We start from the raw sequence: 15756 nt of genomic DNA on the forward strand, positions 1-15756 counted from the left end.
TGGGTTGCCTAGGAATGTCTCCGTGCCCACCAAGAAAGAGGCCACCGTCTGCTGCCCAAGCTCTGGCCACCTGGGGGAGGAGGGTATGAGTGACAGCAGGAGGGACACGCAGAGGAGGGCCTTCCCCTGTCCGTCTGTCCGTTGGGGAGAGGGAGGAGGGCGTGCAGTGTGCAGAAGGCATCCCCGGACTCCTGGCTTTTGATCCCGAGAACCTGGACCTGGAAGGTGTCCCCGGTTTCAAAGAGGCTGTGTGTGTCACAGGTCTCGATACATCAGGGGAGTATCTTTGTACTTTTCCCTGAACAAAATCCTTCCTTGAAATGACCTAATTACCTAAAGGCTGTCCTCTTCAAGGAAGAAGCAGCCCTTGCTCACCTCGATGATGTAGAGGACCACGTTCTTGTAGAAACAGTACAGGATACACTTGGTCACCCGGTTGTAACTCCAGGCGCCGTGAACCAGCAGGAGCTTCTCCAAGTAGGAAAACTGAAAAAAGGAAAGAAAAAGGGTCCAGGAGAGCCCATCACTTGGGAAGGAGAATCACAGAATGTCCTCTGGAGGAGAAGACCGATAGGGAGTGGGGCTCAGATTCTGCAGGTAACCCAGGAACATCATTCCCTCTAAAGGCAGAGCTTTCAGGCCAGGTGAGAATGACTAAAGTCTCCTCTTAAATCTACAGAATTTTTATTTTCCCCAAACACACAGCTGGACTTCGAATGGCTTTTCTTGTGAATAATCTATTTATGCAACTTCTTTTTTAGGATCTTAATTATTAAAAGAAGGTGACCAATCAGAACTGGAAGAAAAGAGCAGTGGAAATCAGATGCTTCTATTGAATCACAGGTTTTATGATGACAACAGGAACAAGGGACAGGGACACTCGTGCACAAGTACCCTTGTAAAAAGAAGGGATGCACATACACGCGCGACCTGTTTCCGCTGCCAGCCTGCAGGTTAAAGACAGTGAGACTCACAGACGCAGACACACACTCTGCCCTCCACTTCTATACCCATGTCCTTCCCCTTTTTGTGGCCTCCGACAAGTACACAGCCCCTCTTGCTGGAGTGCAATGCAGTCATCCATCCAAACAAACACCAACAGGCAGCTGCTACTAAGTTGAGAGTGATGTAACAGCTTAGCTCTCACAGTCTGAAATATTCAGCAATATTCCAATAAAATACTTGAATCCTCCTTGTGGCAGGGGGTCACCACTCCAATCATATCTCCTCAGCCTCCCCTCCCCTTAGCGTGGCTTTGCTCTTTGTGTCCTCTTTCACAAAGGTCCCCAGAAGTGTGAACAAGGAGCCGGAGGGAGGGAAATGGGTTGTTTTTCGGGGTTGTAGCCTGGGCGTGCTCTGGCGTGTATGCACAGTCTGTGGGTGCAGCTCTGCTTAAATTCACAGTATATTCAATTGGCCTCGCCTGGTGCTGAATCCCTCCTTGGTTGCCTTGAACTAAAACCTTAACTCCTGTTCTGAGTCGTAGGGCAGTCCACAAACTCAAACTCTGTTTAGTTTCCCAGGAGAGATAACCAGGTCGGAGTGAGAACATCCACAGATACTAGAAATCCTGCTGCTATTGTAAACTTCGTATTCGTTCCAGATGACTTTTGAGATTATACTGAACTATCTGTAGAAAAGAAAGGCTGCCTGAAAATACAGTATCTTTTTAAAAATACTTTTTCAAGAGGAAGGCATGCAATAGTTTGCATTAGCACTAAGAATAGGGGCTCAATCCCACGTGAATTGCATCTCGGCGAGTTCCTGCAGATCGGGGAAGGCAGATGTCTCATCTACGTGCTGCTCGAAAAGCTGAATGAGACCCCAAAATGGGAGGAGTAGGTACATATGGAAAAATAAAACTCTCCATAAAGGCTCATCAAGGATTCCAGAGGGGAACGGGGAATCATAAAATAACTAGCGAAACAAATAAAAAGGAAGTTTGCATTTGACCTGGACCCCCTGGTGTTCAGTCTTCAATGGGTACAGAGAACATCTGCTGGAATCATCCAGAAGGCGCTGGCTTGGCGCTACAGTGATTTCTTTTCAGAAAAAAAAAAAAAAAAAAAAAAAAAACAGGTCCTAAATCGAAATGCTGTTTTCATGAGGTCTCTCAAAAAACATTAAGAAGGCAGGAGGCACAAATGACTCTCTCCCGAGGAGAGCAGGCAGCCGAGGGCTGGAGACTCGACGCTACACGGGCGGCCCACGCACAGCAAAGCAGCAAGACAGGGGCCGGCCGGCAGTCCCAGGGCCGCTCCTGCGGACAGAAGCACGGGCCAGTGGGGAAGAAATAGAACCAGAGCTTTGCCGACTTCATCATTTTCCCAAGGACAAGTCTTTGAGCTAACTTCTTCCCTTCCGGAACGACTCTCCAGGGCACGTTCTCGAAAACCCAATCAAAAATGTATTCGTCCACATGAAAATAAACAGATCAAGGGCAAGGCGTTAACTTCAACCAAAGACATTGATGATTTTATTAACTTCAGCTAAAGGAATTCAGCAAATTGTGGCACTTCCTACCTAGTAATTAAGGCAGAGGAAGCATACTGTCGGGTGGAGAGGGTGTAGGGCAAGGAGAACGCAGCCCCAGAATAACGGGATCGCTGCCTAATCGTGAACAGGACGGCGGGCAGGAGGGATGGCAGCCATATGGGACCACCCGTCAGCTCCTCTGGCAGAGATGACTTATGCTGGACGGGCAAGAAAACCCCTAACTAGAGTTACAAAGTCCTGCTCCCCTCTCGGCCCTTCCTTGATTTTGATTTGCTTTTAATTTTGATTGGCCTTGAATAATCTGAAGAGACCAATTGCTCCAGATCCCACATCCTATTAGTACAGTTTCAATAAAGCACGTCATGAAATCTCCCTTCCCTAGACATTTGAAAGAAAAAGACAGACAAATATCTGCCTGGAGCGCCTAGGAAATCTCTAAAGATCCCTGCCAGCCAGATGATGCTATAACTCAAGTATTTAATAATGCTGGGGTGTATAACATCTACAGTTGCTGACAGACTACAGGAAGCTTGAGTCCCACAGGCCTTGGAGTAGTTGACTCGGGAAAGTAACTGGGCAGGTGTGCGGGGCTGGTCCCCCAAGGTCACGTGCAGGCCCGCTGTTCTCTGACCCTGGGGGCTGAGACCCATGGCAGGTCACCTATTGTGAAGGAGCCCTAGTTTCCCCACCTGTAAAATCGGAATTCATTCTTCCTACCGACTTCAGCGATCATCTTGAGGATTTACTTGAAAGCAACAAAGGAACAAGGCTGATTTCATGCCCTTTTCGGAGCCATGAGGATCCTGCAGTTCTTCCCTGTGTTTGTACAACCACCAGCTGGGAGGGAATTGGAGATGGGATCTAAGGCACGGCCCCCCTCCGGGAGGTGGAGCTCCCAAAGCCGCAGAGGACCAGCTTGCAGCAAGCTCCTCCACGTTTCAGATGCAGCCCCATATTTCAGCTTGAAGGAGGAAACAGCCATTCTTACTGTGTTCGCGTGATTAGGTTAACACATTCTTCAAAAGACTGAACAGTGGAGGAATACGAGGGAACTCTAGCCAACGAGCAGGCATTGAATCCCAGCACACTGTGACCCAGAGACAGGAGGAAACAGTCTGTGCTCTCTGCGATGTCTAGATTTTTCCGGATGGTCAAGCAGCATCAACGGTCTAGATATGCACCCCAGGGATCAGGAGGTTGGCTATTTTCCTTCACTTCTGGGCTGTCACTGTGGAGTGGACATTTCTTTCAGCCTCAGGCTGCTGGGACAGGCACTACTAAGGATGTCAGGAGCCTCTGCTGAAACGTACGGTCCAGAGAGGAACGGGCTGGATGTGGCCAGACTGCCAGAGGCTTTGTGCTGCTGACCGCAGGGCAACTGCCGCCCAAACCCAGAGCTCATGCTCCGGGCACTTTGCCTGACAGCAGTGGTCCTGGACAGCCCTGGATACAGCCCCGGCGGGCGGCGGCTGTGAATCCCTGACTCCCCCTGACCTTAAACAGCTGATGAGAGAGGGTTCCAGCACCTTCTGGAAGAGGGGAGATCAGGATAGGAATTGCAGAGAACGGATGCTATGAGCACAGCCATCCTTGGGCACGGGATATGCAGGAGATGCAGAGTTGAGGGAAAGAGATTATTATTATAAAATCACTGAGACCCATCTGTCAGGAATGACCTCTCACCTGGACGACAGAAAGCCCAGCCTGCCCCACAGCTGGAAAGGAAACCCAAACCGCAGGACAGGGCCTCGTAACTGCACAAGATCGAGGCAACAGAGAAACCCAAATACACTGGTGGTTTCTCCTCCATGCGGCTTCCAAAGGGGTGGCAGAGGTCTAGGGCTGGACTGAAGGTCAAGCGCCAGCCAGGCCTTCATGCCCAGCGGACCCTGTCGACAAGACGGGACGGCGGGTCGACCACACCACTGACCTGTGCAATGGCGTAATCCGAGTTGTTGGTGGCCTGCATGCCCTCGTTGCCACTGATGCCCACACCCACGTGGGCCGTCTGGATCATCCCGACGTCATTGGCACCGTCCCCGATGGCCAGGGTGATGGCCTTCACCCGCTTCTTCACCACCTCCACTATCTCCGACTTCTGCAGAGGGGACACTCTGGAGGAGAAGAGAGAGGAGTTATGACTCCATGCGTCTTTCCAGAGGAAACAGCTGTAATCTACATTTCGCTGCATTAAAAGGGCAGTTATTGGACAATTTCCAAATTCAATACAGACGTTTTAGGCTCATGTGCAAAGAAGCTTTCAGAAAACAGTAGCTTGTGGCTTTCAAGTATTTGCCAACTTCACAGATGAAATACACAACTCAAACTAACTTAAAGCACGGCCCGTTGGTAATCACGCCGCTCAGCGGGAGCCGTACGTGCAAACTCCTCCTGGGCACGTGTGCCCTCCCGAATGAGCAAGGCAGCTAAGCTGGTTACAGAGGTCTTAGGATATGTCTTCCCGATAAATCAGAAAACTAGCACAGACCCCAGTTTGGCTTTGCCGTCCACCATACATAACCCAGGGCTGGCAAGGGAATTTTCTATAAAACCTGCTTTCAGAGAAGGGAACGAAAATTGGCAGGGCTTGAGAAGTGCAGAAAGAGGACTCGTGTGTGAGAGGAAAGAAGAAAGACTCCTCCATCCCTACCCCAGAGATAGAGGCAGCGTTTGAAGGGCAGTCAAGGCAGAGGGTCGAAGAAGAGGAGCCCCAGGGCAGCAGGTCTATAAAAACTGAACTGCGCACAAGCACGGCCCCAAAGGAGAAGGTAAAGTAGCCAGTACCTAAGAGGGGTTGTTTCCACAGAGAATCAACGAAGCTGGGCTATTTTCCATAAGCCCCCCTGGGAAGAAGAGCCAGTATAAATCTACTGCGTCCAAAGCACAGCAACGTTAATTATGAGGAAGTGTTTGTTCAGAGTATAAGACCAGATGATAAAACAACATGATAAAACCACTAGTACATCAGGACTGACCTATTCTACATTTTAAATTGGTAAGCTGATATTTGATCTGTGAAATTTACAGGTAAATCCCTAAATCACTCAAACTCACACACACACACACACACACACACACACACACAGAGCAAAAGACCATTCTGAGCTTCCCGGAGAGAGACCTCCGCACCTATGTGTGGACTGCACTTACAAGCTAGAAGGGACCCTCAAAGACTCTCTCAGTAGCATTTTCATATGGCCTCCAACCCACAGAAATAACTGTTTCCAACAGAAAACTTCAATTTTACCAACCCTGGAAGGAAATGCGTTTGGTGAGACAGCAAGCTGAACTCGCAGACAGGTATTCTGGAAGCCTTTGCTCAGTTACAAAGAAATGAGGACGAGCAAGTTAGAAAAACAGAATCTAAGTGTCAAAAGAGCTGTAGGAACTATGTCGTGTGACCTACTCTCTCTTGCATCATTTCCACAGGTATTTTCAGTGATGGGTTGGAATTTACTGCCTCCTTGGGGAAGTTGCAACCACTGAAAATTATTACTGCTTTTTTGTTGTTGATAAGCATAGTTAAAAGTCCTAATCGTGTCCTTCGGGTTAGAGCAGAACAAATGTAACCCCTCTTCCAGATACTAACAAGGCTGAAGTATGACGACACCGATCACCCCTTTCCTCCTAAAGCCCGGTTTCTGTTGGCTCAGTCAGGTCCTCCATCCGTCATTTAACAGGCAAGCTGCAGAACTTAAAAAGAGCTTCCAAGGAGGGTCTTCTAGACAGCTGAGAGCAGAACAGAACAGACCACCATCTCCCTGGTAGCAGATGACAGACCTACGTTAATGTAGCCTGAAAGGAAATTACTGGAAGCTTTCACTGTTTATCCCTGAGCTTCTAGTCGACTACGTGAAAGCAATTAAACAATTTTAACATACAGGGGTGTAAGCTCTGTCTGTCCCCGCCAAGTGCATACGACTGCTACCTGGATCCAAGGGCTCATCTCTACATTCCTCTTTCTCATTAAATTTCTAATTGGCAGACGCAGCCGGTAATTCTCATTTGCTACACAAATGTGATTTCTCGTCCCATCGTTGAACTCAATAGAAGCAGAGATCAAATGTGGTACAGAGAAAACAGCGGAGGATTCAAATTTAAATGGCTGGGCATGACCTTTTCCTGGGCCCCCTACTAATGATTTAAACAGGGAAATCATTCTACGAGTCCTTGTCTTTCATCAATGAAATGGGGAAAAATGATAACCACCCGCGCCTCATGGTTGTGATGTATTTATGTGAAGCCATATGTTAACTAGCAGGTGTGAAACAAATGTTGTCTCCTACCTCACCCAAAAATCTCAGTTATTGGAAAAAATAAACGGACACACCTGAGAAGTGCACGCCATCTGACCCATGATTCCCAGACCGTGTGTGTGCGCCCTGGGGTACCGAAGGGGTAATTACCAATGTCCAAGGGAAGCACAGCATCTGTCAGGCGGTACAAAACACCAGCTGGAAAGAGCTCACAGTTTCAGCATTAGCTCACACTACAGCCCTCTTTACAATCTATCTTTGCGAAGCTGAGTGTTCATGGCTGCCGAGATACAAAGCAAATGCCCCAGGAAAGGTCACTGTGGAACAGGAAGTGAGGGGTGCAGCATCCACTCTCAGGTCAAGGTTTGAGAAGCTGAACAGTGCCCTACAGGTGCCCCCCCACCTTTCCATCGGAAATGGTTACGGTCGCTTAAGGATGAAAGAAATTAAGTATGATCTCTCTGCATTTCTGTGCATTCTTGTTTCAAACGTCTGCTCAGTGGTTAGGACAGAATCCTTCTTCAACTGTTTGACTTTACCTACCCAATAGTTAGAAACTGTTCCGTTTTCTTCTGGCCTAGGGGCTTTACAAAGCAACGAGGAAGACACCAGGGTACCGTGAACGCAGGGACTCCAGGGATCTCTGCGTTCATCATGTCTCTCCGTGATGACATCAGTCACTCTTCAAGGACAACTATCCGCTCCTTGAAGTACTGGGTTGGCCAAAGAGTTCATTCAGTTTTAAGTAAAAATAGAAGACATTTTTCACTTTCACCAACTTTACTGAACAACGTATTCCTTAACCGAACGAACTTTTTGGCCAATCCAACAGAACTTCCCCTAACAATGCCATCATTCCATCTTGATCTCTTCTTCTGCTTCCACAAAGACGTCACAAGGGAGCGTGAACAGACCTTTCAACAGCACTGGACCGGCCTGAGGCTGCAGCTCCTTGAGATCCTATGTGCCACCCAGGCGACCAAGCAAGGTGACCAGGTGTGGTCTGGAGAGAAGGGAGCCCAGGGGCAGACGCCCAGCCATGCGAATATGGTGTTTTGGGAGGTTGAAGGGCAGAGGTGGTGGACCAGGGAAGGTGCTGAGAAAATCCGAGGTTGCAGCTGTCGCTTTTCTTTTTGGGGTGTTAGCAGTAAGCCAACCAACGTGAGACAGTAGCAAGTCCAACACGCTCACTGCGCTTGCCTCTCTGAGATCCGTATCTCAGGTAGGTCCAGTGAAGTCCTAATTCTGATGGCTTAAAGTAAAATCGATGCAAATCCAAAAGCTGCCTTTTCCCAAAAAGCAAAAACTAAAGAGAAACCTTGACTGGGGTATATAAACCAAGTCATATCCCAGTGTTTTGGAAGCATGAAGTTCTCATCCACGATTTATTACGCCCTCAGCTGTAATGCCTTGAGAAGACATAATTCTAACACACACGAGGGGTTCAAAACAGATGTCAAACAGCTAATTTTTACAGAACTGAATAGGCTTCACTACGCTGAAGCCATACGTAGTATTTTAGTAGACCGAGTTACCAGGAAGCACTAAGAGCTCTCTTTAAATCTTCATTTGTGACCTGGAATCACAAGCCACACTGAAGTAAGTAGTCCTAGCATATAATACATTCAACCCATATAATAAGAATTCCAGACCATATCTGAGCCAAGCTAGGTGCTGGGTCACTTGTATAACCTATTTTGGTGCATTATGAATAAAAATATCAACTCAAAGATCTTCAATCAACTGGAGAGGTATTCTACCCACTTTTTTTGGCGAACACAACAGATTTTAAAATACAAAACAAATTTTCCTTTTGATTTAAAAATATTCAGTATCCTGGAGCCCCTCATTTTATGAGACACATGTTCCTGAAATTTTAAAACTCACTTTTAAAAGTTATTTCAAATATAACCGTTAAGTAAAACCTTTGGTAACTTTCATAAGATTAGTATCCATGCACGAATTTATTTGATCTACAAAAGCCCTGGTCTCAGAGTGAGTTTTTAAAATTCGGATTTGCAATATCACCAGAGTTTCTAAATTTTGATATTTGCAAAATCAAGCTTAACCAAATCCCTTCCCTTCTCAGAGCTCAGCTGCCCCATTTGTCAAAAAGGGGCTAGATCTCCATGACTGATTTGTAAACTGAGCTCAGATGAACCAGGGGTGTTACAAGGCTCTCCACCCAGGGGCACCCAAGAGAACTTCGACCAGGGCTGCAACACTTACCAATCAACCCGACGCACTACACACGTCCACTAACTCGACTTCCAAACCTCTTTACCCCATGTGGACAGTCCTCATGACTGAAATGGACGTCTGAAGACCACTGCCCGAGATCACTGAGTCTCAATATTTAAGTGACCATCAGAACCACCTAGAAAGCTTGTAAAAGTACAGATTCTGATTCGGGAAGTCTGGGGCGGGACCCAGGAATGCGCATTTTGACAAGTTCCTGGTGACCCGGACACTGCTGTCTGTAGACCACACTGAAGCAGCCAGCGCCATTCTGGACAGGATAACAAGTTCCCTCTTGCTCAGCGTTTTAGTTAGCTAAGTTTATATTTCCATAGCACAAGAGTCATGTAACATTTTCATAGAATAACAAAATTAATTAGCAGAAACAGTGAATTTCATCCTCTTTTTTTTCAAGCTTGACATATGTAGGTGGTTCTTTGCTTTTAAACCCAAACGAGTAAGTACAAATTTGGGTTGGAATTTCCTTTAAAATAGCTTCCTGTCCGAGTGCCTCACATATGTGGGTGAGAGGGAAAAATACTAACCAAAATAAGGTATACAAGACTTCCTAGGTTTTTTTTTTTTTAATGATGCAGAAACCAACATACATGATTTCATTTGTGAAAGTTTCTATTTTTCCATTAACTTAAAGATACTATCCCATGAAAGAGATTTTCTTTGATTAAAAAACCACTGAAAAAAGCATTACACCTCATTTCTTATAAGCAGTCAGTTATCCTGAATGTTTTAAACATCGTAGCACCTGAAAAATTTCATACAGCTTAAAAAAATTTAATATCATATAGAGTTTGTAATATACAAACACCTAACATAGGAGTCTAAAATCTAAAAATAACTGAACGATCATATACCTGTTTAATAAATGTTTCCATGGCTGCCTTACTAACATCCCTCTGACCGCTGTGTTCTTTCTCTAGATATATTTGGTGTACTTACGTAGGGCCAGTGGTCCAGGCTTCTTGGACAGTTACCCTCTTCTGGAATGTCCTACATCTGTGCTCTGACCCAAGATGTGTAAGGCTGTCACACTTAACCACGTGTCCCAGTTTGCGGTGCATTTCACCATAGCCTGAAGCTTCAAAAGGCAGCTTGGGATGGGCCCCGGAGCCCAGCAGCAAAGGTGGGACTCAGGGGAGATGGGTAGCAGGAGGATGGGGGCGTGTCTAGTGGAACCCAACTGGAGCCTGTGGGCTGGCTTATTTGTGGGTACAAAGAAGTGAAATTTAAACTCAATCACTCAACGGTTCTAGAGGAGACCGAAGTGCTCCCTCATCATAAAAACTTACAAGTAAAGAATACAGTGCCTGACCAAGAGGCAGCCTCACAAATGGGGGCTAGTGCAGAACATACTCTAAAACGCAGCATGAAAACTTGCAGAGAAAAATGCCGTCCACGAGGTAAAGGCTTTGAGAAAGTGGCACCCCACCCGAGGGGTCTTTCAGGGATGAGGGTTTCTAGCCGCGGCGGCTTCAGCAGTGAAGGGTTCTGTCCTAGCCCAGCATTTCCTCTGAAGACTAAGTGCTATGGAGACCCTCCAATCCTTTGGGGTTTCTCTCGATCCTTAAAAATTTCAAGACCACATCTGAAATCGAGTGAAATAATGCCATTTGCAGCAACCTGGATATACCTAGAGATGATCACGTTAGGTGAAGGAAATCAGACAAAGAAAGACAAATGTCATACATCACGTATATGTGGAATCTTAAAAAAATGATACGGATGAACTTACGTGCAAAACAGAAACAGACTCACAGACTTAGAGAACAAACTTATGGTTACCAAAGGGGGAAGGTAGGGGGGAGGGATAAATCAGGAGTTTGGGATTAACATATACACACTAATATAATCAACAAGGACCTACTGTGTAGCACAGGGAACTCTGCTCAATACTCTGTAATAACCTAAATGGGAAAAGAATCCGAAAAAGAATAGATATATGTATGTGAATCACTTTGCTGTACACCTGAAACTAACACAACATTGTAAATCAACTATACTCCAATATAAAAGCTAAAAAAAATTTCAAAACCACATCTGATTGGTAATATAAAAGGTGGGGTTTCCTACAAAATGCCATAGGACTAAAGTTACTATTCCTTCTCTAACCTCATTGGCTGCCTCATAAAAGAGCAGAAAGGATGACAGACCACATGGGGGGGGGGCACCAATGTTTTAAGGACTGATCCCCAAATTTTCTAACAGGTGTATTTATTTCTATGAACTCTATATTTTCAGTATAATTGGCCACATCCATTCTGTGGGGTGTGTTTGTTCATCTCTTAGATTTACCTTTCCTTCCTTCACATCCTGCCCGCCCCTCACCCCAACCTCACTGCTAATCCACGATTCATACAGTGGACTTTCAATCAATGGGAACTAACTACCACAATCATGATTCTAAGACTAATTACATCTCTAACTGTTAACTATGAACAAGAGGAAAAAAACATAGTTCTACTCACACAAAAATATGTTAACTTCCATGTTAAGTAACAGACTTAGAAACATGGTGAATGAAAGCATTCCAAAAATGACCAGATGCCTCTATAAGATCTAAACTTACCACCCTCAGAAGCAGATAAAAACATCCCACTTTTCCCGTGGTCTAGGAACGGACACTGTGTGCAAACTTCCTGACCAAACAAGCAAATGGTCTTGATTCTGTTTTCTACTAATATCCTTGGAAACATTATAAGCTTATTACAGGCTTTTTGCAACAGCTCTTAATGACATATGGCTGGCAACGCTCTCTGGCATTGGGCTCTCCTGGGAAAGGCCAGCACGTAAGTCTGCTCTCTTTCCCCGGCCTCTCTCAATCATGATGCTTTGACGATTATAAGCCAACAGTGAGTCCCCGAGTATCATCTTGCATAAGTACTTTGAAGGCGTAGCAGACACCGGCTTACCCAGTCTTTACAGATGGTCTTGGGGATGCCGGGTGGCACAAATCCTCCAAAGTCTTTCTATTTAAGCACCTCACCGTGTATTTGCTCTTTGCACAAGGATTTAAGTCTGAAATCACACTCTATCGCAATCTCGAATACCTCAGTACCTTTGCCCTGTTAGTAACTATTCAACTCAGTGGTTAGTAGAGTAAGCACTGAACTTGCTGATTGAATAAAATGATGGCCTGTATCTCATTATTGGTGATAAATATCTGCATGAAATAACGATGAACCCTGATGTGATTCAGCCAACCCTATTGAAATACAGGCCAACATGCCACTGGATGTGCTGAGAAACGAATGTAAGGGCCCAGATATACCAATGGCATTACTTATTTTGGTACGGCTGAAATGTACAAGTTCTGATAACATTTCCAGTATTTTGCCAGTTTCAGCCATCGGGCGGCCTCCCTTTGATCACACTGAAGGTTGAGTGCATACTACGGGTGCAATATGACGATTCTGACTGCGCTGGGTGGGGCAGGATGCAGGCAGGTGCCCTGTCACCTTGCTTTATATCCTGGTGGAGCAATTCTGTGGTCATTTTAGGAACTTAATACATATATGTGGGCATATATTAAATTCAAACTGCAGAAAGCTGAAAATTTCCATGGCGTCCTATAAGTGCAAAGATGATTTTCAACATGGTCGAAGTATTCATTTTTCAAAAATATTAAGGGTAAATGATTCCACACTCCAGAAAAGACTCTTTAGGTACAACTCAACTTTCAAAAGCAGAAGTTGCGTTCATCTTCAAGCTCTATCAAAAAGGGGGAGGAGAAGAAGGAGGAAGGGAGAGGGAGGGGGAGAAAGGGGAAGAAAGGGGGAGGGGGAGAAGGGGAACAAGAAGGGAGGGGGAAGAAGGGTGGAAGCAAAAGAGACCTTGAGAGGCTTTTAAAAAATACCATTTATATAAATTTGCCACTATAACAATATATTAACCTTTACTACTAATAATATCCTTGTTGTTTAAAAGGTTCATTTACCTCATTCAATGTTTAATATTTAAGAATCACATAAAGTTTGAAGGGGTCCCTGATATCTCAGGGCTGTACACACACATGCACTGCACAAAATACAGTCCTGATTCTCCTACGTTTGGACCTTGAAAAACAAACTCGCTCGTGCACTTTCACTGGGATGAATCACCCGGCGTTTAAGGATGAAGAATTTTAAGACCAGATCTTCTGGTCATCTGAAGTCATCCTAATACAGCCTCTACATCTTGATTCCAAACTCTAAAAATTTCCTCAACAAACAGGAATTTCAAAGGGAAGGATGGTACCAACTGAGATGAAGCAATCTATTTATCACTGACCTCAACGACTACCTGCCTGGTGACGGCCCCCCCCCCACCCCCGTCCTCCCCAGCCTCAGGGGTGCAGACCAACCATCTAACGCTTCGAGTCGAGAGGGAACTTGATCCTCCTTATTAAGTGAACAAAAACCCTTATAACCTGATCCTGCGCCACGGCCGTAAATGCTGCCGGGCAGCTCAGGCTTTCAGAGGGCTCTCGGTAAAGGGAGGACACCCCGTCTGCTGAAGATCAGCTTACTCTGCAATTGAGAAAGGGACCCCTTTGAAATCAGGATACCCTGCTTGGGGGTTCAGAATTTATCATCCGTACTTGCGTCCGTGACAATTTTATCATGTGTCCGGGAAACAGAGCAATTCAAGGGGCGCTCAGACAGGAGGCTGGCTTCTGAAAACCTAACATCTCCATTAAATGGTGTCGAATCCATTAAGATCTGGGCAACCGCATTTTATAAAAACTTTACTAGGTTGTATGTTGTGAATTACACACAGTTTTATATTCACCAACGTCGACTGGTTATAGACTCTTGTTTCTTCCGGTACTGGGCTCAAAAGAACGGCGCGGTCGAGGAAGGCTGGGATTTCAATAAAAGATATTGGATCTTCCTGTTCCCAGGAGGCAACAGGGATCAGAATAACACATTTAAATACCTTAATGTTTTTAGCACAAAAAGCATGAATTCGATACTCCGCTTCCTTGAAATGCTTTATTAAGGCCCCCAAGACCCTCTCAGGAGTGTCTGCCTTCCTTGAAGTTAACATACATTTACTGTTCCCCAGTGTAAATTTCACTACTGTTTCAAAACAGCATGCCTGGCTTCTGCTGCGGGGCAGGTGGGTACCGGCAACAGAGCCCAGAGGAAAGCCGAGAAGCGCTTGAGCTCTGATGTTCTGGAGCAAGCTTGCAGCTCCATCAGGACCAGGCATCACGAGCTGATGCAACGCTGAAAATGAATGACGAGCAAGGTGCTTAAGAGAATGATCTTAATTACACCTGCCCTTCACCAGTCACCGCTGCCTGGCACAAAGGCCACCTGGTTACCCATCCAACAAGCAGGCCAAGCTGTAACTACCTGCGCTCTGAAAAAGGGGTCAGCCTGCCCACCGCCGACCTTCACCCCAGTCCTAATCCAAACAGCCAGGAGCCCTGAGAGCCCCGGGGATGGCGGTAGCCAGTCTACGCTCTGACATCCAGGGACTTAGTGCCCAGATTAATGCCTCTCTCTTTTCCATTCCTTTATTTTTTTATTTCGAAGTGGGATTTGTTGGGTGGGGATGGAGGTAAATTAAACAAAGCTCTTTCTTCCAAATAGCATAGACCCTTCTCAAAGCTAAAGCCTATACTACATAAAAGCCACTAATTCTTGGTGTCAATAGCAGGAAAGGATAATGCTTTTCTTCTTCATTACCACCCATGTAAGACTGTTAAAATCAAGAGGTACATTTGTCCCAACCCATAGAACATACAACACCAAGAGTGCACCCTACCGTCAACGATGGGTTCTGAGTGGTTATGACGTGTCCGTGTAGAGTCATTGGTTGTGACAAAGGTACCGCTCTGGTGGGGGATGGATGTTGATAGTGGGGGAAGTCATGCATGTGAGGGGCAGGGGCATAGGGGAATCTCTGTCCCTTTCCTTCAGTTTTGCTTTGAACTTGAAACTGTTCTAAAGCATAAAGGGACTGGGGGAATAAAAGAAAGAAACAGCAGCATTCTACCACTCTCCAGGCAGAGCACGAAAATGACTGATGGTTCTGGACATCTGCTAAAGTCCTGGACAGTGGCAGAGAGAGATGGCCAGCCATCAAGCACCCGGGGCAGCAGGTCCTGGGCTGGTGGGCACACCGGCATAGTGACCACCCACATGCGGGTCTGTGTAAAGAGAGGACATGAACCCCAATACACCGTGCACCCCCAGAAGAAATGAACTATAACAGCCAATTATAAGAGCAGCCCGCTGAGTCTACCACAGGCTTAATCTGTAACTTGGTCTTCTAACTGCTCAAGGCCATTGTAATAGTGCTTCTTTGGATAAAGTCTGGTCTGAAACGCAGTCAGCTGTGTACTTCTGTCTCCATGACTGGGCCCTGAGCTACCCGGTGTTAGGGACTTGCTTTACTCAACTTCAAATCCCGTTGCACCAAACACAACAGGTAACAAACAAATGTTTGTTGAATTACCCATTTCTTAAATGATTTTTTTGGGACTTCAAACATAGGTCCCAGGACTTCCCTGGCGGCGCAGTGGTTAAGAATCCACCTGCCAATGCAGGGGACACAAGTTCAATCCCTGGTCCGGGAAGATCCCACATGCCACAGAGCAAATAAGCCCGTGCACCACAACTACTGAGCCCGCGTGCCACAACTACTGAAGCCCACGTGCTGAGAGCCCGTGCTCTGCCACAAGAGAAGCCACCACAGTGAGAAGCCCGCGCGCAGCAATGAAGACCCAACACAGCCAAAAATAAATGAATAAATAAACACA

The 15756-nt window shown here is 46.1% G+C and overlaps 1 protein-coding gene across 4 annotated transcripts in view; it reads right to left on the reverse strand.

The window, feature by feature from the left end:
* The window catches only part of LOC102998822 (phospholipid-transporting ATPase IB), a 535813-nt gene that overhangs the window by 205111 nt on the left and 314946 nt on the right, over nt 1–15756 (reverse strand). For all 4 annotated transcript variants that reach the window (XM_007164203.3, XM_057533251.1, XM_057533250.1 and 1 more), the window contains exons 26-27: nt 4427–4610; nt 376–486 (exon numbers count right to left, since the gene is read on the reverse strand). In XM_007164203.3, coding sequence (XP_007164265.2) covers nt 376–486; nt 4427–4610 — 295 coding nt within the window. The remainder of the gene's footprint in view (nt 1–375; nt 487–4426; nt 4611–15756) is intronic.

This window comes from Balaenoptera acutorostrata, chromosome 18 (assembly GCF_949987535.1).
Source record: "Balaenoptera acutorostrata chromosome 18, mBalAcu1.1, whole genome shotgun sequence".
In the NCBI taxonomy this organism is placed as follows: Eukaryota; Metazoa; Chordata; class Mammalia; order Artiodactyla; family Balaenopteridae; genus Balaenoptera; species Balaenoptera acutorostrata.